We start from the raw sequence: 23824 nt of genomic DNA on the forward strand, positions 1-23824 counted from the left end.
AATGAAACTAATTGATTGAAATTACTTAGACTGCAGTGTTTTAAATTAATTGAAATTTTAACACCATTTCAACCAAGACCCTCACACGTTAATATATATATTGATATATATATTTTTATATTTATCAGTGAATTTATATGGAAATATTACAAAACTGATAAAATTTACAACGAAATGAGTTATTTTTTGTTGTAGCTCAAACAAAAATCGAATCAGATTTACATATATAAAACTTTATGTAAAAACTAATATAAAGTGGCTGCAAATATTATAACGTTGAGATGGAAGAATTCCCATGAGATGTTTAAAAGCATTTAAAGCCCACAGATGTAAGGAAAATGTTTTTTAAAAATCAACCATAAATCACATGAAATTAATTGTGCTAGAGACTTCCAAAAATTTTTGCAAAGTGAAGTTAAAGCGAAAAAATATTACTAAAATGTAAGAGTTTTAGTTTTTACGATTAAGAGTTCATTTTTGACCATTTTGTCATTGTTAAGTTTGTATGCAACCATTGAAATGAAAAAAAATATCATGATTTATATATAAATATTGGAATATATGATAAAAAAAAACATGCGCTATTTTCTGTTGTATACAAACATGAAATTGCAAACATTTTCATAATAGTTAATTTTTTAGTTTATTAACGACTAATGTGCAAACATTTTGTATATAACAAAACGCAACATGAGAAAATACTTTCTGAAATGATGAATGAAGTTTCAGTAATCGGCATGGACGTAGGAAAAAAAAATTTTTTTAAAAATTCACCATAAATCGAAATATTGTGCTATAGACTTCTAGTTTGTTGCAAAATGAAGCTAATTGATTGAATATTACTAGACTGTAAGTGTTTTAGCTTATAATTGCAGTTTTTGACCATTTCGGTCGAGTTAAAGTTGACCGAAAGTCAAATTTTTCTATTTATTGTGATTTATATGAAAATATTTCAAAACTGATAAAAGCTACAACCATGAGTTATTTTTCTGTTGTATTGTACATGAAATTGCACACATTTTCATATATAAAACTTTATGTAACGACTAATATAAAGTGGTGCAAACATTACGACAACGAGATTAAAGAATTTCTGAGATGTTGGCCGAGTTATCACAAGCAGACGTAAGGAAAAAGTTTTTTCAAAATTCACCATAAATCGAAATATTGTGCTAGAGACTTCCAATTTATTGCAAAATGAAGTTAAACGATTGAATATTACTAGATCGTAAAAGTTTTAGCTTAAAATTGCGTTTTTTACCATTTCGGTCGAGTTAAATTTGACAGAAGGTTGAAATTTTGGCAGTTATCGTGGTTTATATGAAAATATTTCCAAACTGATAAAAGCTACAACCATGGTTGTATTTTCTGTTGTATTCTACATGAAATTGCGCACATTTTCATATATAAAAGTTTATGTAACGACTAATATAGAACGATGCAAAAATTACGACAAAATGACGAAAGAATTTATGCAGATTTTTGGCTGAGTTACTGCCCGTGCATGGGGAAAAAATTTTTTAAAAAATTCACCATAAATCGAAATATTGTGCTAGAGACTTCAATTTGTTGCAAAATGAAGGTACATGATTGAATATTACTAGAATGTAATGAGTTTTAGCTTATAATTGCGTTTTTTTACCATTTCGGTCGAGTTAAAAGTGACCGAAGGTTGAAATTTTTTTGTTATCGTGATTTATATGAAAATATTTCAAAACTGCACCCAACAGACCATTTTATTTTCACGTTGTACTCAATACGTTGAAATTGCACACATTTCCATATAAAAACTTTATATAACTGACTAATATAAAAGAAAAAGTGCAAACATTCGAACTCGCAACGTGGCAGATATAAACATTTCTGCGCGTCGGCGTGAAAAAGTTTTTGGAAATTTTTCATAATTCGAATGATAAGAGACATACCAATTCAGTTTATAAAACTGTATTATTAATTTATTGATAATATTACTTGTTTTTCAATGTTATCATTATTAAAACAGTGTTTTTGACCATTTACAGTACATTCTGGTAGTGCCTATAAGGTTGAAATTTTGCCTAGCCTATGGTCGGTTTATCATGAAAATATTTCCAAATTGTTATAGGCCAACCATGGGTTGTTTTTACAGTATGCGTTTAAAAATGTACAAAAAAGTGCTTCTGATACAGTGAGTTTCATATAAAACTTTATTTAATTGTAATTTAGAAAGTTTTGCAAAAAAGGCAAGGTTGGGGTAATGAATGGTCAGGAATGGATTAATCCATTTTCAGTTATTTCATACAGAAAAAGTTTTTTAAAAATTCACCATAAATCGAAATATTGTTCTGAGACTTCCAATTTGTTGCAAAATGAAGGTACTGATTGAATATTACTAGAATATATAGAGTTTTATATATATATATGCGTTTATATATCATTTATATATAGTCAAAAGTTGAACCGGTTGAAATTTTAAAGTCGATTAAAATCGGATTCCATCCACCACGGCACCCAGTAACAATTTTAGCGACATATGAACAACAAACCGAATAGGCGTTTTATGGTTAATAATACAGTATTTATAAACGAAACATATGATGTTTGTAAACAAAAAAATTTCGAAATTACGCCGCTAGTTGGCGTTGTTGGCAGTTCTTCCCACAGATATTTAAAAGCACTTACAGTAGACTCTGAATGGAATTTATATAAATTAATACAATCCTGAACGTACATTATGTTTATGTGATAATATGGCTTGTTTTTCAATGTTATCAGGACGACGCTCTGGTTTGTTTACAACAGTGTTCATGTGTACCTGTTACAGTACATTCTGGTAGTGCCTTAAGACGTTTTTCTTAATTTTTATAACAGACTCTACAGTACATTCGGGCTTGGTTTTAATATTGTTTTATTAATTTAAAAAATGTAAAAAGGCTTGTTTTTCATTGTATTTATTCATTAACAACCAGTTTTTTGTAATTTGTTAAAGTTTTTCTAAAAAGGCAATGGGTTGCCTAGCCTAGTAATGACTGGTGGTCAGGAATGGATTAATCCAATTTTTTTTACAGTATGCATTTAAAACTGTAAGAAGACTTCTAATAAGGTAAGTTATTTAACTCTGAACTTATTTAATTGTAATGTGTGTAGTGTTTTGTATAAAAAGACAAGGTTGGAGTAGTGACTGGTGGTCAGGAACGGATTAATCCATTTTCAGTTATTTCTTATATATATATATAAATTGATTATATATATATACAAAATATATATCTCGACATTCCTTCTAGAACGGATTAGCGCCGAAATATATTTTACCACTGTATATATATATATATATATATATATATATATATATATATATATATATATATATATATAGAAATGCTTCACAATAGCTATCATGATACTGTTTCTTAGCCATGAGGATGTTTGTACAGTAGAGGGCTGAAGAAAAAGTGATGCTGATTGTTGAAGAAGTGGGTGGGTTCCCTATCGCTATCACTCAGCTTAAATGATAGGCCTAGAGTTTGTCAAAGATATGGCATTCCCCGGTTTACGACGGGGGTTCCGTTTTATGCTGCGTCATAAACCGAAAATTGTCGTAAACTGAAAAATCATAAAAAATCTTAAGAAAATCTTACTTTTAATGCTTTGGGTGTATTGAAAATGATGTAAACTGCATTTTGTTGAGTTTTCATGAAAAAAAAACTCAAAATTTTTAATATTCTGCCATTTTGGAGCCATATTTCTTCTGTTGGATCGGAGTATGACGCGTCGCAACACTGAAACGTGTGTCGTAAAACGGGAAATAATTTCTGATGAATATATTTGAAAAGCGTCGTAACCTCGGAGCATCGTAAGCCGGATCCGTTGTAAACTGGGGACTGCCTTTATCTACTTTAACGACTTCAGGTTTGTATCCTTATAAGACCAAATAACTACTCACCTCTTGTTGCCAAGGGATTGATACAGAACCAGTGTTGAATTTTGAGTAAAATGAGTCATCTGTTGCATCTAAGTTTACTCCTTTTACAGTACTGAATTGCTCAATGTCAAGCACATCTTTAGCATAAACTGCATGAGGCTGAAAGAATATATAATACATTAGCAAGAAGATCTAAAAAAGTTTTGACACTGTTTTGGATTATAGGTTTATATGATTATCTCAGAAGCCATATTCCAGAAAAAACATGATCTTCATTACCCTCTTGAGAGGTACATTTTTGTTAGAACTCCCTTGTGTACAATATTTAACATGAAACATGCAAAAAACATATGCAACTGTATTGGTCAGCAAATTGCAACTTAAATACTTTCAATAAAAAGGGGAACTTACATCTGGAACAAATGTAGGCTCACACATTCCAGCTTCCAATCTTTTCCAGTTTATGTTTTTATAAAAGTCCTGATTTTTTACATCTATTGCCCCATGTCGCCCTCTTGAGCAACCTAATCTTTCCCGAACACTCTTCTTTAACAACTGGAAAAAATGTTTATATGGTGACAAAATTATTCCTTTTAATTTCTGCATTTAAAAAATTAACTGGACTCAAACAAAGTTTTAGCTACTAATCCACTTCAGTAAGATATACTTTTTTTTACCAAACTTGGAGCTATAGATGCTTTTGATGTTCAACAAGTGTAATGTAACAGAAAAAAATAAAAAAGCAACAATCTCCAATGCTATACTGTATACGTGCTCACTGTACCCATGACTATACTCACTAGAACCCAGGAAATGAAAGGAACAAAACAGAGAAATAGCCTTTACAAAATTAAAGTATCAACAGTAATAGAGCTATCAGAGACATGCCTTATTTACAACCATATTCCCAAAAAATAAGACTCACCAATTGACATATTAATTTAGCTTCTTCTGAAAACTTATGTGAGTATGTCTCAGGCTGTTCTTTTACCCGTCTATCCACTTCTTCACGCTTGACCTAATGGAAAACAGTCACAAGAGAAAATAAAGATCAAAGGCCATAAACTTCTATTATCAATATGTGAATACAAAATCACAAAAGAATTATTTTCTATTGTCAAACTCTTTAGAAATACCAGCCTCCCTTTACAGCTGGTTTTCTAAAAAGCTACTTAATTCTCTTTTACCGAACACAGCAGAAACAGAAAAGTGATGAGTAACTCCTCTATTCCATGATGTTAAAGAACCTGTAAGATGAGGTTTTCAAGTCAAGCTGTCGCAAACAACCCATGGATTAAAACAAATTTTCTTGCATAAACAAAAATAATTCCCAAGAATGGTGAACAATCACAGCTTGCAAAAAATTATGAGTAGAAACAGATTTCAAGAGTTAACCAAAACTACTTACTCATCAGGTATTACTTTTGATTAATTAATGGACTACAAGATTTTTCATGGAGAGGAAACTAGAAAATGGTGTCAATTTTCAATTTAATACAACAAACTTCTAACAGTACAAGTTTTAATACATTCCCATTTGTCACATCTAGCTGACTACTTCTTGACATTTTTTAATGTACTGTTGGAATGTTTCAGAACCTCTTTAATGAAAAATTTTCCCAATTTGCACAGTTCAGTGATCTATTTCCTCTCTACTTTACTTTCTGTTTCTGTAAACTGACGATTCACTGCTAACATTGCCTTATGCCTCTGTTTATATTTATATATATATATATATATATATATATATATATATATATATATATATATATATATATATATATATATATATATATATATATATATATATATATATAAAATAAACTTATATGGCAAAACTATGTTTTGTGGTCCATAATGGTCAACATCTGAGAGATACATACTACATTGGGAAATACGATGACTTTACAACATAGATACTTCTTCATATCACATTATAATAAATAACCTTATTCCCTGCAACATCTCTCCAGCTGAACAAACTTCCTAATCCTGAAAGATGAAGGAACCACTGCTCTCCCACTAGGTGTCATTCTTTCAGGACAACATAAACCATGAAGAGTGCAGGTAAAGGAGGATAAAACTAAGAATTAATCTATTGCTAGTAGGTTGAAAACTACCACTGAGAACAAAGGATCCTTCAAGGACTGGCCACTCCATCCAGTGTTGCATCTCTCACTCAGTATAGTCACTTTTCTTTGCCTACATCAAACTGAACAGTTTGGGATATTCTTTATGAATAGTTTGGGATATTCCTTATATATTCTCTGTTTTTCCATATATCTAACATAAATGATACTACACCTTTTGTTTTTAGTATATTTAGCTCTACTCGGGCAAGCAGGTTTTCCAGACGGCCACTCCAAAATCAAACCACTGTACCTTAGTTTTGGAGTGTCAATTGATATACTGTACTGGGATATTTGAGGACTACATGGTAATATCAGTGGCTCTGTATGTACCTCCAGACACCACAGTATTACTGATTTTAACAAAGGGAAATTATCTTGAGCTCCTCATTCCAGGCTTCAAAAAACCATAACTACTCCTACAGCAAGTGGGATGGCTGACTATATTAAGAGTTCCCAGGTTCATATAAGGCTTGTTATAAATAAGGGTGTCATGAAATCCATGTTGTAAAGGCTTGTGGCAGACATAACCTTTATCTGTGTTACATTCATTGCAACCCAGACTTAGATGATACTATTCTTGACTGTCTTCTCATCACAATGGCAAAAGCACAGGAAGATGACAGATAAACTTTTAATGTTTTTTGCAATTTCGACACTCACAATGGGAATGGTTGAATGCTGTTTCTGCTACATAATATCTAAGAGCTTTTGACTTTGTTTATAAATATGGCAGTGAGCAAATTATAAATGAAGCCATGCACATACCTGATAACTGCTTTGGTCTATTGTTCACCAATTTCCCAGTGTTATAACCAGTGCAGTACTGTGGGCCCTCTAAATGAGACTTCTGATCATGCTTTGGTTTCTTTAATAATTAAAACTGAACAAGCTGTCCTTGATGTGTCCAACTCTTCCACTTTGTACATAAAATCTCAAATAAACTGGAATGGAATTCTGAGTGAGCTTTCATATTAGAACTGGTCATGGTTATATCAGGAAGCTGACCCTATTGTTCCTTTGCATGACAGTTTGGTTAAAATAGCGAACAGGTGAATACCTTCCTACTTGCTGAATTACTGAACACAAGGACTGGCACAATGACAATTTGTATATGTGCTTACTCAGAGAAACAAAAAGCTTAATTATCTTTAGAACACGAACAGTTTTGATTTAACATGGAATAATTATACCAGCTAAGAGCTGTGGCTCAGAGAGTTTATGCTTTTAATGAAAATTAATACAATTTTACTCTAAAAAGCAATATTTAAGTAACCAAACTCTACAGCCAGAATAAGATTAATATGCATACGTACAAACAATTTATATAAAATTGGTAAAAAAATAACATGAATGAACAAAATTAAGAGAATTGGAGTATGGAACACACTGATCTTCATAATCTCAATAACTGTGAGTATTTACTTTTACTATTACATTCGAATATCTATGTATACAACTCAAGTAATGAAATTAATGTCATCTAGAAATAATCGTTTCAATCAGAAAAAAGGAATAATATTTCCTCCATATTTGAGTGACTCTGTTCATTAAGACGTCACTCATTGTGTGGGTGGGAAAACAATCCGTTTAACATAAATCAATGGACTGTCAACTGTATTGAGGTGGGCTTCACTGCTGGTGTCACAGGAAAACACAATAAGCCATAATTAAATTATGTGAAGAAGGGGTTATGTGGGTAAAAGTTTAAACAAAATATTATATGTAGAATTCAACAAGGGTAGGACTAACAGTCCAAGTAAAAGGGTATTACTTAAGATGAATTTTAGTTTATTTTTTATTGTAAGTCTGTTACAAAAATCATATTGCTTCATTTCATAATGTTTCGTTCATAAGAATTATGGCTCAATTGTCATAACGTCCATCATAAGAATTATGGCTTAATTGTCATAACATTCATCATAAGAATTGGGCAACCATTAGATGCCTCTTTATAGACCAAAAATATAAAAATAATACTGTACCAATATTGATCTACAATAAGAATTTCATCTTTATACCACTACAGACCTATCATATGAATTGGACATTTGTGAGAGTCTATTATATGAATCAAGACTTTATTTCATTACAGAGCTATTATATTCATTACATATTTTAGAGATACTTTGTTTTATTCTAGTAAGTCTTTACTTTGATAATGATCCATCTATACTTCAAACGGCTGTTTAATGTACATTAAATATAATATGAATACTTTTGTATATACAGAGATAGGGAGTACGCCTAGACCTAAATTCTATATTCTATTCTATTCCAGAATCTGTGCTCATTTTCTTCTTTTTCATCAGCTTAATTACAATTTTCATAGCTTTATCACTTTTAGTTATTACCCTGAAAACATCCAACCATCACGGAAGAACGGAAGAATTACTACAGCAGCCCTATGGGGATGGATGGCTGCCAGTGGTCCAGGGGAACTTATAGAAACTGATGCATGAATGACCAGTTTCCAATACATTAGCATTCTGGAGGAAGTTTTGGCACCATCAGTGAGATCCCTGCTAATTCCTGTGCCAGAACCAATATATGTCCATAATGCCCAAATTGTAAAAGAATGGTTCGGAGAACATCCACATGTAATCAGAACTGAATGGCCAGCAAAGTCACCTGACTTAAATGCCACTGAAAGTCTTTGGGGTTATATAACTAATAAATAGGATGAAAGTACAGTAATACCCCAAACTTGCACAATTCAAGTTGCACGAACTCAGAGACACACGAACTTTTCATTGGAACCTAACTAACTGTCATACACAAGTTTTTCACAGACACGCAAACATTTGCAAATACTGAGAAACCCTGCAAAAGTGTTTACGTTTAATTTTTTATGTAATTTTTTTGTAAGTTTTCAAGCTTTTATTTGTAAATTGAATAACATTAATTAATAAAAGTAATAATTTCTCTCTCTATCTCTTCTTTTACTGAGATGAGGGAATTTTTATGGTACATGTATATATTTATTTGTTTTGTATGATAAATAAATTATTTACCTCAAAATGAATACTAATTTTCAAAACCAATAATAATAATAATAATAATAATAATAATAATAATAATATAACTGTAATAACAAAATTCATATGTGATACATATTTTAAACATATGTGATATGTATTTTACACAAATAAATTCTTTCCCTCATCTTTTCAGAAGCAGCTCGAATGCAAAGCTGTCAGACATGGCACTTTAACATGACAAGAAAGGGGAGTGTTGCTGATTAGGGGTCAAAGATTTCTTACATGATTCTTTCTCTCTCTCTGTCTATAATAATTCATAAAAAATTTCACTCTCTTAAGTAAGGATAACTGTTATACCCTCTCTCTCTCTCTCTCTCTCTCGTTCATAGTTAGTGCAACCTACGTATTACTGTTTCTCTGTATGTCTTTATCTGTACAGTAGATAATCTGAAATTGGTCTAATTTTACCTGTACCGTCTACAAACTGTAAATGCTCTGTTCTAAAGAAAGAGACAGAATACAGAAGTTTTTAAAAACGAGGTTGAGAAGACTTCTAAAAATAGATCGGTGGAATGGGGGGAGAGAGAAATAGTGTACTAATCTTCACACTTTCCTAAATTCTTACGTCAACCATATATTTCTTTTTTTAAGGGTAATGTATTAAGCTAACTTTTAAATGAAATTACAGTAACTTTAATTTCACTAATGTATTAAGCTAACTTTTAAATGAAATTACAGTAACTTTAATTTTGCTTAATGTATTAAGTTAACTTTTAAATGAAATTACAGTAATTTTAATTTCACTTAAAGTTAGTTTCATACTGAATTTCCATCTTTTGATATCTAATGTAAGAATAACTCCTCTCTCTCTCATGTTATTCTCTCTGTCTCTGTAATAACTCATAAATAATTTAACTTGATATTCCAAGTAAGGACAATATCTCTCTCTCTCTCTCTCAGTGTCCGTAATAATTGATAAATAATTTCACTCTCTTAAGTAAGGACAACCTCTCTCTCTCTCTCGTTCATAGTTAGCACTCACACATTTTTACAACTTATTATTTCTCTGTACGTCTTTACCTGTACAGCAGATAGTTTAAATTGATCTCATGGTTCGCGGACTCATGCATTCGCGGGTTTCTCTGTGGAACATATCTAGCCATCATTCGCGGAAAATTCACCCATTCGCGGTATTTTTCACTGAGAAATATTCACTAATTACTGTATTTTCATATAATTTTCATGAATAAATGCACTTTTTGTGATAAAACTATTAAAATACTCAGGTATAAGCATTTTTACAGGGTTTTTCTTGGTTTAAGCTATCAAAATGGGCAGTTCTAAGTGTTTTTAGAGGGGTTTTAAGCATTCGCGGATTTGACCTATTAGTGGGGGGGTGTGGGACACATCCCCCGCGAATACGGGGGTTCACTTTAATTTGACCTGTACCGTCTACGAAGTGTAAATGCGCTAGGGTGGCAAATACATTCTAAAACATAAGAGACATAACTAAGAATTGTATTAGTCCAAATAAAAAACAGTGTTTGCTCATGAAAAAGCATTTCAGAACAAAGAGCAAGAGACGCAGAATAAAGAAGTTATTAAAAAGAGGCTGAGGAGACTTCTAAAAATAGATCGATTGGAAGGGGAGACAGATAGAAATTCTCTTTCAACTCTCTATTCTTATGTCAACCATTCATTTCTTTTTTTAAGGGTAATGTATTAAGCTAACTTTTAAATGAAATTACAGTACCTTTAATTTCATTTAAAAGTTAGCTTATAATTTGGGAGCATGATTAGGATCATATTTAGTGTTTAAACTTTAGAAATAAGCATTTATTTGGATTTTTAGAGACCATGCCAAACTTACGCGAAAATTCGTCTTGTGCGAGGGGTTCTGGGACCTAACCTCGCGTAAGTTCGGGGTATGACTGTACCGTATATACTTGTGTAGCGTACGATCTCGCGTATTGCGCAACCCCCAAATTTTCACCCATAAAAAATGATTTATCATATATCTCGTGTATTGTGTGAGTTCCTACTTTGAGAGCATCAATTCATAATTTTGGTGGTTCAGCGTGCTAAAGGCTGACCTGAGTCATTTGGGTTAGTGCTGCTATTCAAATTATTTTTCTTTTGAAATCCCAAGAACTGACCATAGAAAATCCCAAGATTAACAAAAAACCTAAGATAATAAAATAATTGCACATCTGCCAAGCCTTAGAGTCCTAAATAATCTCTCTCTCTCTCAGGAAAAGATACCACTAATTTACAGTCTCTTTAACCATTGGGTATTAGCACATTCATATGCACACTGCTTGCGTGTGTGTTTGTTCATAATGTTTTTAAAATGTGTAGTACAGGTAATACACCTTTGGAAGACAAAAAAAAAAAAAAAATTTTGTTGTTGTTAGTCACGTGGACTATAAAGGTTGTGACCAGCAGATAAACAGAAATGGATTAACATTCCTCAAGCGATTAAAGAGATAAATTCTCTCTCCCTCTCCCTCTCAGGAAAAGATACTGCTAATTTGAGTCTCCCTAACCAATAGGTATTAGCACATATGCACAAACTGTGTGTGTGTGTGTTTATAATGTTTTAAAAAATATGTAGTACAGGTAATACATCTCTGGAAGAGAAAAAACAAACAAATTCTATTGTTGTCAGTCACATGGACTATACAGAGTGTGACCAGCAGGTCAACAGAAATAGATTAACATTCCTTGAGAGATTAAAGAGATGAACTTTGATTTGAAGGTATGTCAATGCAGCCTTAATAAAATATCTTCTGAAGCACAAAAAAAATCTTTTGTTGCTTAAGAATCTACGAACCAACAGTTTTGCACTCAAAGTAATGAGAAGGAATTAATTCTATTCATCATGTAATCAATAAAATACGTACACTATTAAAAACTACTTACTGTATTCAAAACATGCACTTATGTCATCATCAGCTTCATGTGAGGAAAATGTTTTTACTCACACAGAATACAGCTAAAACCTGATTGGCTGGCTGGTTGCCATGGTGAGCTGTTAGCCAATGACAGCACTCTACTTCTGTTCTATTTACAGTATAGACATATTTCCATCCCAAACTGTGTATGTGGCACTGTTTGAACGCTGTCATGATCGTAATTATTTAACAGATGATAAAGGATTATATGTCTGTAGTAATATGAGAATACTGTACATTACACTGTACCCCTATTCACTATGGAGAAAAGATAAGCAAGGAAATATACTGTGCTGATAAATTTAAGCTGCAAGTTGTAGCTGAATCTGAGAGAACAATGTTCAAGCTGCTAATGACTATAAATTATTGTGCATTGGCAACATGGATGAGAAAAGTATTTTAATCAAAATTACTGGTCATGAAAGAACATGTTTTACTGTTGTTTTCACGCCGATAAAAGATAAATTTGTACAGCTCGTATTGTGATGAAACCAAGTGAAAATAATGAATGGAATCTGCTGATTTTTTACACAAAAAACATGCCCCCTACAACATCTATTAATGAAAAAACACAAAAAACATGGCCCCAACACCACCTGTTAATGAAAAAAATAACTAAATTTAGTTCACAATGAGATGTATTTAACAGCACTTCGTATAACAAACTATAACCTTGTCCCATATAAATAAAGTGTCTTGAGATTCGTTTACGCTAACTAGAAGCAATAAAATTGGTCTAAATTGAGTTAAATACAGCGAAATAAACTTACCACGTAATCGCCCTCAGCTGATTTCCAAACACTGATCGCTATGTTCATATTTTATAATATAAGAGTAATATGAGAATACATACAATATTATTGGATACAGTGACGTAAAGCATAACTTTTTAAAAGCCATGGAAAAGATGCATACTGTATTCGTTGTTTTATTTTATAATACAATACTAATGTGTGAATATTACTCACGTTAATTTTATATCTCATGTATGATGCAACCCCCTTAAAATTAGCTTCAAAAGTCACATGATACGCGAGTATGTATGGTCACGGTAATACCAAGACCAAGGAGCACTTAATAAGACATGCTAAGTAAGTCTGGGAGTCACTTACTCCTACATGAAATGAAATAAACATTTGTGAAAAAGATAAGTGGGTTCAGGGTCTAAGAGATTAAGTATGGTAATTGACAACAGAGGTTCATGCTTGAGTAACTGAGAGAGAGGATGGGTGGGAGTGCACAGATCTTTAAATTCTATTATACTTATAGTTTCATGTAGTACTGGTTTGACTATACACTGCATCCACTTGTTTATTTATCTGCTTATATATTTACGTTTATTTCTTGTAAGAAACATAGAGGTCTAAGTGAAAAATGCTGTATAGATTGTAAATACAGAGTCTCCGGGTTACGTCGGGCTCAGCTTACAACGTTCTGAGTTTATGATGCTCTTCAAATATATTCATAAAAAAATCATTACCTGGGTTACAATGCATGTTCTAGGTTTACGACGCTGACAACGCCGATCCGAAGGAAGAAATATGGCTCCAAAATGACAGACTGGTCAAATTTTTTTTTTTTTTTTTTTAAAAACTCAATAAAAATGCAGGATACATTGTTTTCCAGACACCCAAAGGATTAAAAGTAAGGTTTTCTTATGATTTTTGACATTATTTTTTTGGACGCCAGTTCAATGCTGATCGGAAGAAATATGCATCCAAAACAGCAGAATGGTCAATATTTGGATAGTTTTTTTTAATGAAAAACTCAATAAAAATGCAGGATTCATTGTTTTCAAGACACCCAAAGGATTAGAAGTAAGGTTTTTTGTGATTTCTGACGGTATTTCAGACGACGCCAGTCCGACGCGGATCGGAAGAAATATGCATCCAAGCCAGCAGGATGGTCAATATTTGGAGGTTTTTAATGAAAAACTCAATAATAAAAATGCAGGATTTGTTGTTTTCAAGACACCAAAAGGATTAAAAGTAAGGTATTCTCAAGATTCTCGATGGTATTATTTCGGATGACTTGGTCCAACACATACAACTTAAGAAAATTCACATTTGCGGATTTTTTCATACAGCAATATTCACTAATCACTAATTTTTAATTTAGTTTCATGACTAAATACATTTTTTATGATAAAAAAATGGTTTACTAATTTTCAAATATTAATATTAAGGTGACCACAGCAAAGTATCAATAAAATTTTAAACTAAAATCCCATGAAATCACAACACTGCTTACCGATGTAATCACTTTATTCAACCTCCTCTCTTTCTCCCCCTGATTAATTCACAAATAATTTCACTCTTTTGAGATTTAAGTAAGGCCAGCTGCCCATATCTCTCCCTGAATAATTCACGAATAATTTCACTTTTGAGATTTAAGTAAGGCCAACCGCCTATATCTCTCTCTCTCCCTCCCTCCCAAATAATACCACTCTTGAGATTTAAGTAAGGCCAACTCTCTCATATCCTTCAAAGAAATATGGATTACTGTATATAAACAAAAATATATAAAATTCCACCACCGGTTGTGTAACAATATTTTACTGCTTTGATGTAGGCTCCATGACGACACGATATCGGCTCGAGGGATTAGAAGTAGCCAATAACAAGGCTCATAGCAACCCCCTCTCTCCATGACAATATACTATTCCCTCTCCCCTTCTCGTCCTCCTTGATGACACGCTATTGGCAGGAAGGGTGGAATTTTAACCAGCCACAAAGCTTGTGCCTCAAGGGCTTTGCATACACTAAAAGGAGGGTGAGTAGTATTTTTTTTCTCTCTTTCTCCCTCTCTTAGAGATGAGAGAGAGAGAGAGAGAGAGAGAGAGAGAGAGAGAGAGAGAGAGAGAGAGAGAGAGAGAGAGAGAGAGAGAGAGAGAGAGAGAGAGAGAGAGAGAATACAAGAATTTTTTAACAAATTTGTGGGAGATGGTTAGGACTAACCACATTTGTAAGATAAATAAATGACTTACTTAATATTCAATACTAATTTTCAAATATTAATAAGATTAAATAATAATAATATTAATAATAATATATACTAAGTTTAAGTCGTAGTGGTAATTCTCTCTCTCCCTCTGGCTGGAAAAGGGTACTAATGTTTAAGATGACTTTGAAATGATATTAATAATATAATTTCAAAGATTAATACAGTAATAATAGGATAATAATTTAAGTTATATTTGAAGTAGGATGATACTTTAAGAATACATTTGGCATTTGAACTTTCAAGATGGGCAGTCATAAGGATTTTTTGATGGGATTTTTGCTTTTCCCAGGATTTGCATTTCCGCAGTAGGTTCTGGAACCTATTCCCATGCAAAAATGGGGAAGCACTGTAGTTCTGTGAAATTCCTAGTCTTTTTCTGGTAGATAAGTAGTGAGGCAAACAGTCTCTCTCTCTTAGTCTTTTTCTGGTAGATAAGTAGTGAGGCAAACAGAGTCTCTCTCTCTCTCTCTCTCTCTCAGGTTTTTTATGAAAGATTCAATAAAAATGCAAGTTACACAATCTTGACAGTTTTCTTATGATTTTTGACAATTATTTTGGTTTGTGACAATTTTCGGCTTACAACACGACGTCAGAGCAGATCCCCATCATAAACAGGAGACTGCCTATATACTGTTAGGTACAGAAAAATATATTTGTTTATATTATATTCAATATTTCCTTTACATAATAAAGGACAATGTAGTAATCAGTCACAGCAATGGTGAGAAAACAAATACGTATCGTTATGGCAAAAGAATGGGAATTTATTTTTAGAGCAGTAAGCAGCAAAGCTTACACACCTCTAACTCTCTCTCTCTTTGTTATAATGTTGAAATCCGCTACAACCAATAACAAAAGGGAAAACATTACAAAGAAATTTGATTAAAAAAAACTGGAACCATTATTTCCTCTGAGTTTACTTTATCCAGTAGTAGGCTATATCTGACCTGGTGACATGAGTGATTTCGTCATTGTCAGGGGACGTGAGGGATGGCCTCGTGAAAATTGCCAGTTAATATTTTGTACACTCTTGTCTGAAACACACACTGAAAAGTGTGCCAGAACTTTCCAGAATGACTACAACTCAGGCACACATGGTGGGTTACTCTCATAAAGAGCACTTTTTTGATATAACTCCAACAGATCTTCCTTAACTTGATTTAACAGTAAGTAGAGCAACCAGAAGCTTGGCTAACTAGTTTAGCTTTTTACTTGTGTGAAATTAAAGATCTTTTGCTCATCACTGATGCCCCTGGAGGTGTGGACCAAAATGTACTTTCCCTTTGTTTATCTTGTAAAAACTGCTGATCATATAGCTTCAAAGCTTTCTGCTATTTTTCTTAACTTATCCAGCATGTTTTTCTATTTATCCATTTGTTGGTGAATTTGGTAAGGTTACACCATTAGGTATATATGATTTTGATATCTTTAACTGTGCTGATTACCACTCAATTTCTATAACTCACGAACTGCCTTATGTTTTAGAATGTCAGTTAGCAAAACATCTGAATGTCAATACTAAAATAAATTACAGCCAGGCATCATCTCAAGACAATCCATGTTTACAACAGTAGCAATAAAAAAAAAAAAAAAAAAAGACAAAATTAAAACTTTTACAAACCCTCGTAGAGCAGGCGGTTTTACGAGTAGAAGCAGTCCCAGTGACCGTGTAAAGCATGCCACACATTATCAAACATGTATATACAGCATGGTATATGGTCATACAATTAAAAAACTTGAGAATGAAGGTCTAGGTTTGTATCACAGTTCTCTGATGCATTTTGACATTTTATTGTACTGTACACCAGCTGTAGTCTGTAGCAGTGTATGATCATACATGTTTAATAATTTGTGGCCCACCTAACATTTGTGAACACAAACACATCTGCTTTTATTTTTATTTCTCTCTCTCTCTCTCTCTCTCTCTCTCTCTCTCTCTCTCAACACTTGTCTCATGCTAGGATCACTCCCAAGAACAATAGCAGTCATTTGCACTTTATTTACTGGTTAAAAAGTTTTTATTAAGCCACAGTAAGCCAACAAACAGGACACTTTCATCGTCAACAATTCAGCCAGCCAAAAAGGCAAGAAATGCTATCAACTTGGAATTAAAAGTGAATGTGATTAATCAGTATGGAGGAGGAAAAAGAATAAACACAATAGCACGTGACCTAGAACTTTTACAGTCAAGTGTCAACAATTCTTAAGGATTGAGAATGCATACGTGAAGTTGTTAAAAGGTTTTGCTTCAATGAACTCTACTGTTATTACGCAGCAAAAGCAAGGGCCAAACCATGAAATGGAGTTATTAATAGTGTGGATAGAAAATCGTATTAAAAAATGAACACCATTAACCCTTTACTGATGGACGGGCATCATCATATGAGTACCTATAACAGGTTTTGAATGATGGACGGTCTAACTCAGAAGAGGATTAATATTATGCGTCATACAATTTGGACGAATTTAGCGGGAAAGTTGTTCATATCACTTCAATGGTCGATAAATGACTTTGGCAACTATAGTAGCTCAGCACAGGACAGCTGGGAATCAGTATGCCTTGAGACTTGATAGAGGAATGTATTGCCCCTTGCTATCCCATGATGTCTTTTTATCTATTTTCTAATAAATATACCCAGGAATTACTGTTGGTTTTAGTTCTTATCTTTTATGATCATATGTCAGCTATAATTGTAACTTTGCAAAGAAAAATGCAAAGAAATACTAGAAAAAAATATGTAAACCCCACAAAAAGTTTACTGCATCTCCCCCATCTCAATAAATCTCGTAAATATTTTACAGATATACTCAGAATTTGTCACTGATTTTAGTTCTTATCTGTTATGATAGTGTGTGAGCTATAATTATAATTTTACAAAATAATAAATTATTAGAAGACACATGTATAACTTGGTAAAATTAGCATATTTTTGTGAGTGTCTTGTAAAAGAGGCCCCATACAGGGTTGTAAATAGTCACTTTCAACTTCCCGTGGAAGGTAGGGAACATTTTTTAGAATTTTTTTTCTTACACCATGTTCATTTGCATATCTTCCTCTTTCCATTAATGTGTTTTTTCTTAAATTGGCTAACCTTAAAGTTTGCCCGGTCTGAGGGTATGTTTAGTAGATATTTAGCCAATCCCTTAAGGGTTAAGCTCATTACTAACCAGGCTAGAAGTCTGTTTCAGACTCAACAACATGCAGGTGTGAATATCAACAAGAATTCATTGCAAGAACTGATCATTCAAAAGGTTCAAAAGAAAATTCAGTCTGCATTATGTTTGGGGAATAGGAGAGCCAGTGAGTACAGATGAAGAAGCAGCAAGAAAGTTAGTCAATAGTTTTGATGAATTCATAAAATAAAAAAGATAACATTATAACATTTACCATGCAAAAACTGAGTTAGTAACCACTCTCACAATAAGCTTGATAAAAACTCATATAAATGTGAAAATGTAAACATCATCAAAAGCATGTGCTCCAGACATGATACGCAAAACACTGCAAAAGCTTTTTATAACATTATGATGAAATGGAAATTGGTTGAGATCAGACTACAGATCAGTGATGGTAAAGTACTCTCCAATACTGTACTGAATTACTATGGTGTAATATTCATCAGTTAACTGAAATAAGGTTAAAATGATTTTATTTTGGGCACAGTTATGACTGGCTTACCATCGAAGCATATAAAACTTGGATGTAAACATAGGGCAAGTTACAAAACAATGAAATGAATTGGAAAATTTATTACAGAAACAAAATAAATCAAGTGATAAAATATTCTCCTGTATGTGTATTGTAAATCTATAAGCATGATACTCAATTGCTGTACAACTACAAAACAAAAAGCTATATGGTAGGTCTTTGTGTAGGACGTCACGATTGATGAAACACCAAATGCAGATATTACAAGGTGAAATGGGAAATAGATGATCACAATACAACAGAAGATTAATACAGGCACTCCCTGGTTATTGGCGGGGGTTCCGTTCCAACGAAGTGACAATAAGCAAAAATTGCCGATAACCGAAAATTGGCGATTTTCGGCACTTATCAGTACTGATAAGTGCCGAAAGGTGATTTTCAGTTATCGGCACCTCTGTTAGGTATGTATCGGTGCAAATATGCGATTATCGGCGCTGATAAGCAGAAAGCAGTGCATACTGGCACCAAAAATTGCCAATTTTCATTGCTAGACAAGAGCCGAAAAACGGGATCGCTGATAACCGGGGACTGCCTGTATTAGCTTTTTAAAGGATGCGCCCACCATCAAATTTCGAGGAATTATCGAATTTTAGTTATTAACAGTTTTCAACTTTTATGTCTAAATACACATATCCCCATGCATTAATACTAAAAAAATTTTTTAGATTGGTTTATTGACAATTTTGTTCATCGCCTCCTGTTACGCCTTTCAGACCTTTTTATTGCCAATTTCCATTTCAGCGCGGAATGACCTCATAGGTCCCAGTTCTTGGCCTTTGGAATAAATTCCATTGTATGGCACTGTGAATGACAAATTGTAAAAAACTTTTAAAAAAACATTTGTATGACTAATTCTGGATAGGTGCGATGAGTTATAGACTGTTTTTGGACTATTTTATGTGTAAATAAACATATCTTCAAGCATTATTACTAAAAAAAAATTGCTTAGATTGGTTCATGGACAATTTTGTTCCTAGCTTCTATGGCACTGTAAACGAAAAAATGAAAAAACGTAAAAAAAAAAAAGTCTGTTTGACTAATTCTGGATAGGTGCAAGTGAGTTACAGATGATATTGGACTGTTTTATGTGTAAATAAACATATCTTTAAAAGTTATTGCAAAAAAAAGAAAAAAAAAAATGCTTATATTGGTTCATGGACAATTTTGTTCACTGCTTGTATGGTACTTTGAACAACATACTGTAAAAAAAAACATGATTCTTGAAAGTACAAAATTTTTTTTTGTTTTGCTGTTTTCTGAAAACTTACTTTTTTCAAAACTATAAGCTTATTTCTCCAAGAAGACCGAGCCAATTTCAATAAAAGTTTTAGAGTGTAGTTTAACTATATATCTTGATTCTGGCATTAGGAAAATACTTTTTTAGTACAACTTCTTTTTTTGTATATTATTTTGCAAAATGACGTCATGATTTCGTTCAACTGCAAAAAAAAGTGAACTTAAGAGGTCAAATTTCTAAATTTCCCAACGAGGGAATTTCAGTATTAGTTGTACAATAGAATAAGTGGTAAAAATTTGAAGCAAATCCCTTCAATCATAAGGTAGAAACAATCATTTACTTTAAAATGGGGCCTTATTTATTTATGTCTGACATAAATATTAAAAAAATTCACAAACTAGCTGAAGAGAGAGAGAGAGAGAGAGAGAGAGAGAGAGAGAGAGAGAGAGAGAGAGAGAGAGAGAGAGAGAGAGAGAGAGAGAGAATACTATTTTATGAATAAATAAGACGTATATTTGTTTTGTATAATTTAACATTTTTATTCTATAATTACATCATTTATCTTTTTGAGAGAGAGAGAGAGAGAGAGAGAGAGAGAGAGAGAGAGAGAGAGAGAGAGAGAGAGAGAGAGAGAGAGAGAGAGAGATTTTTTATACACATAAGAAATATGTTTGTTTTGTATAATTTTACACTTTTATTCTATAATTACATCATTCATCTTTTTTTCTGAGAGAGAGAGAGAGAGAGAGAGAGAGAGAGAGAGAGAGAGAGAGAGAGAGAGAGAGAGAGAGAGAGAGAGAGAATTTTTTTATGCATATGTAACATGTACAGTGCTAACCGCCTTTTCACACTTCACTTTCCCGAGGTTCTTTTTGTCGTGGATTTTTGTGCAACATATCTTTCACTTTCTGCAGGAACTTTCACCAATTTGAGGATTTTTCTATGGACCGTATCTCTAAAATGATCACTGATTTGCTTTTTTTCACTGAGCAACACTATTTATTCAACAATTACTGAATTTTTTCATACTGTGTTTGTGACTAAATACTGATTTTTACGATATAAATAATTTACAGTGTACTTATACTGTAGTAAATGAATCTATTAAAGCTCATTCCAAGTTGGGCCCTAGACTGAGCATAACAAGTGTACATTCCACTCTCTCTGTCTCTTTAACCCTTTTAACCCGTGAGGCTATATACTGGCTTCTACTGCCTACTCCGTGTGGCAATATATAGTCACTTTCAAATTATGTGCTTAAACAAGCCCAACCCACATCAGGAGATGGTTACTTTTTATTGGCTGATCATCTCCCTCCTTTTTCCAAGAAAGCCAATCAGATGACAGCATATCTTTCAGCCATATTACCCAGAAATCTCGTGTCTCTTTACATTTTCAAGTTCACAATCGAGTATTGATGCCGATACATACCTAACAGAGGCACTGATAACTGAAAATCGGTGATTTTTGGCTCTTATCAGCGCCAATAAGTGCTGAATATCGCAGATTTTCAGTTGTTGTTACGCCATCAGAACGGAACCCCCGCAAATAAGCGGGGACTGCCTGTAGATACATTTGCTACATTATAAGTACACTGTAGATTATTTTTATCATAAAAATGTGTATTTAGTCATGAACACAATATGTAAAAATACTGTAATTAGTGAATAAATGGCGTTGCTCTCCGAAAAAAGCAAATTTGTGATCATTTTAATTTTTACCAACATATAAAGAAAACAGGACGACTTCAATACTCTGAGAGAAAATGGCTATGCTTGTGTATACAGTCATACCCCGAACTTACGTGAGGTTAGGTTCCAGAAACCCTTGCGCAAGGTGAATTTTCGCGTAAGTTTGGCACGGTTTCTAAAAATGCTAATAAATTTTTTCTACAGTTTAAACACTAAATATGACCCTAATCGTGCTCCCAAATTATTAAGTTAACTTTTAATACAATTAAAGTTACTGTAATTTCATTTAAAAGTTAGCTTAATAAATTACCATTAAAAAAGGAAATAATGGCTGACATAATAATAGAGTTGGAAGAGAATTTCTCTCTCTCTCCCCTTCCAACCAATCTATTTTTAGAAGTCTCCTCAACCTCTTTTTAATAACTTCTTTATTCTACGTCTCTTTCTCTTTGTTCTGAAATGCTTTTTCATGAACAAACACTGTTATTTATATTGACTAATACAGCTCTTAGTTATTATGTCTCCATGTTTTAGAACGTATTTGCCACACTAACACATTTACCTGTACCTAAAATTAGATCAATTTAAACTATCTACTGTGCAGGTAAAGACATACAGAGAAATAATAAGTTGTAAAATGTGTGAGTGAGAAGGGTTGTCCTTACTTAAGAGAGTGAAATTATTTATCAATTATTACGGAGACAGAGAGAATAACATGAGAGAGAGAGAGAAGTTATTCTTACGTTAGGTATCAAAAGATGGAAATCCAGTATTAAACTATCTTTTTAAGTGAAATTAAAGTTACTGTAATTTCATTTAAAAGTTAGCTTAATACATTATCCTTAAAAAAAAAAAAAGGCATAAATGGTTGACATAAGAATTATAAATGGTTGACATAAGAATTTAGGGGTGTGTGAAGATTAGTACACTATTTCTCTCTCCCCCCATTCCACCGATCTATTTCTAGAAGTCTTTTCAACCTCGTTTTTAAAAACTTCTTTTTTCTGTTTCTTTCTCTTTGTTCTGAAATGCTCTATGTCTCTATGTTTTAGAACGGCACTTTTACAGTTTGTAAATGGTACAGGTAAAATTAGATCAATTTAAAATTATCTACTGTACAGTTAAAGACACAGAGAAACAGTAATATGTAGGTTGCACTAACTATGAATGAGAGAGAGAGAGAGAGAGAGAGAGAGAGAGAGAGAGAGAGAGAGAGAGAGAGAGAGAGAGAGAGAGAGAGAGAGAGACATAATTGTACTTACTCAAGAGTGAAATTTTTCATGAATTATTATGGAGAGAGAGAGAGAGAGAGAGAGAGAGAGAGAGAGAGAGAGAGAGAGAGAGAGAGAGAGAGAGAGAGAGAGAGAGAGAGAGAGAGAAATCTTTGACCCCTAATCAGCAACACTACCCTTTCTTGTCATGTTCAAGTGACAAGTCTGACAGCTTTGCGTTTGAGCTGAAGGAAAGAATTTGTTTGTTTAGAATACGTATCACATATGTTTAAAATATGTATCACATATGAATTTTGTAATTACAGTTATATTATTATTATCATTATTATTGGTATTTGAAAATTAGTACTTATTATTATGTAAATAATTTATTTATCATACAAAACAAATAAACATATACATGTACCATAAAAATTCCCTCATCTCAGTAAGAGAGAGAGAGAGAGAGAGAGAGAGAGAGAGAGAGAGAGAGAGAGAGAGAGAGAGAGAGAGAGAGAGAGAGAGAGAGAGAGAGAATTATTACTTTTATCAATTAATGTTATTCAATTTACAAATAAAAGCTTACAAAAAAATACATACAAAATTAAAAAATCACTTTTGCAAGATTTCTCAGTATTTGCAAATGTTCCTGTGTCTATGAAAAACTTGTGTATGATAATTGGTTAGGTTCCAATGAAAAGTTTGTGTGTCTGTGAATTCGCACAACTCAAATCGCACAAGTTCAGGGTATTACTGTACAGGGGCAACTTGATTAGTTGTCAAATGCTCAGTAATAAAGATTTAATTTGTATTAAACATTTTATAGATATTTTGCTGTGTTTAAATTAATATCAAATATTTTAAAATTAGTAAATCACTCTTACAAGTGTTTCAGGGGCTTTTATACTAAAGAGTAATGGTTGTGAAAGGGTACTACTCTACGATAAGATGACTTAGGGTGTTTCGGGATGATGGTTTGGGGTGTATTTTTGTTTGAATTGATATTAA

General features: G+C 32.8%; 1 protein-coding gene across 7 annotated transcripts in view; it reads right to left on the reverse strand.

Moving 5' to 3' along the window:
- The window catches only part of Gprk2 (G protein-coupled receptor kinase 2), a 270691-nt gene that overhangs the window by 44756 nt on the left and 202111 nt on the right, over positions 1-23824 (reverse strand). For 6 of the 7 annotated variants that reach the window (XM_067085346.1, XM_067085351.1, XM_067085350.1 and 3 more), the window contains exons 10-12: positions 4827-4919; positions 4313-4456; positions 3923-4060 (exon numbers count right to left, since the gene is read on the reverse strand). In XM_067085346.1, the coding sequence (XP_066941447.1) occupies positions 3923-4060; positions 4313-4456; positions 4827-4919 (375 nt within the window). The remainder of the gene's footprint in view (positions 1-3922; positions 4061-4312; positions 4457-4826; positions 4920-23824) is intronic. The other variant, XM_067085349.1, reaches the window with a different exon arrangement.

The sequence above is a fragment of the Macrobrachium rosenbergii genome, chromosome 42 (genome assembly GCF_040412425.1).
Source record: "Macrobrachium rosenbergii isolate ZJJX-2024 chromosome 42, ASM4041242v1, whole genome shotgun sequence".
NCBI classification, from domain to species: Eukaryota; Metazoa; Arthropoda; class Malacostraca; order Decapoda; family Palaemonidae; genus Macrobrachium; species Macrobrachium rosenbergii.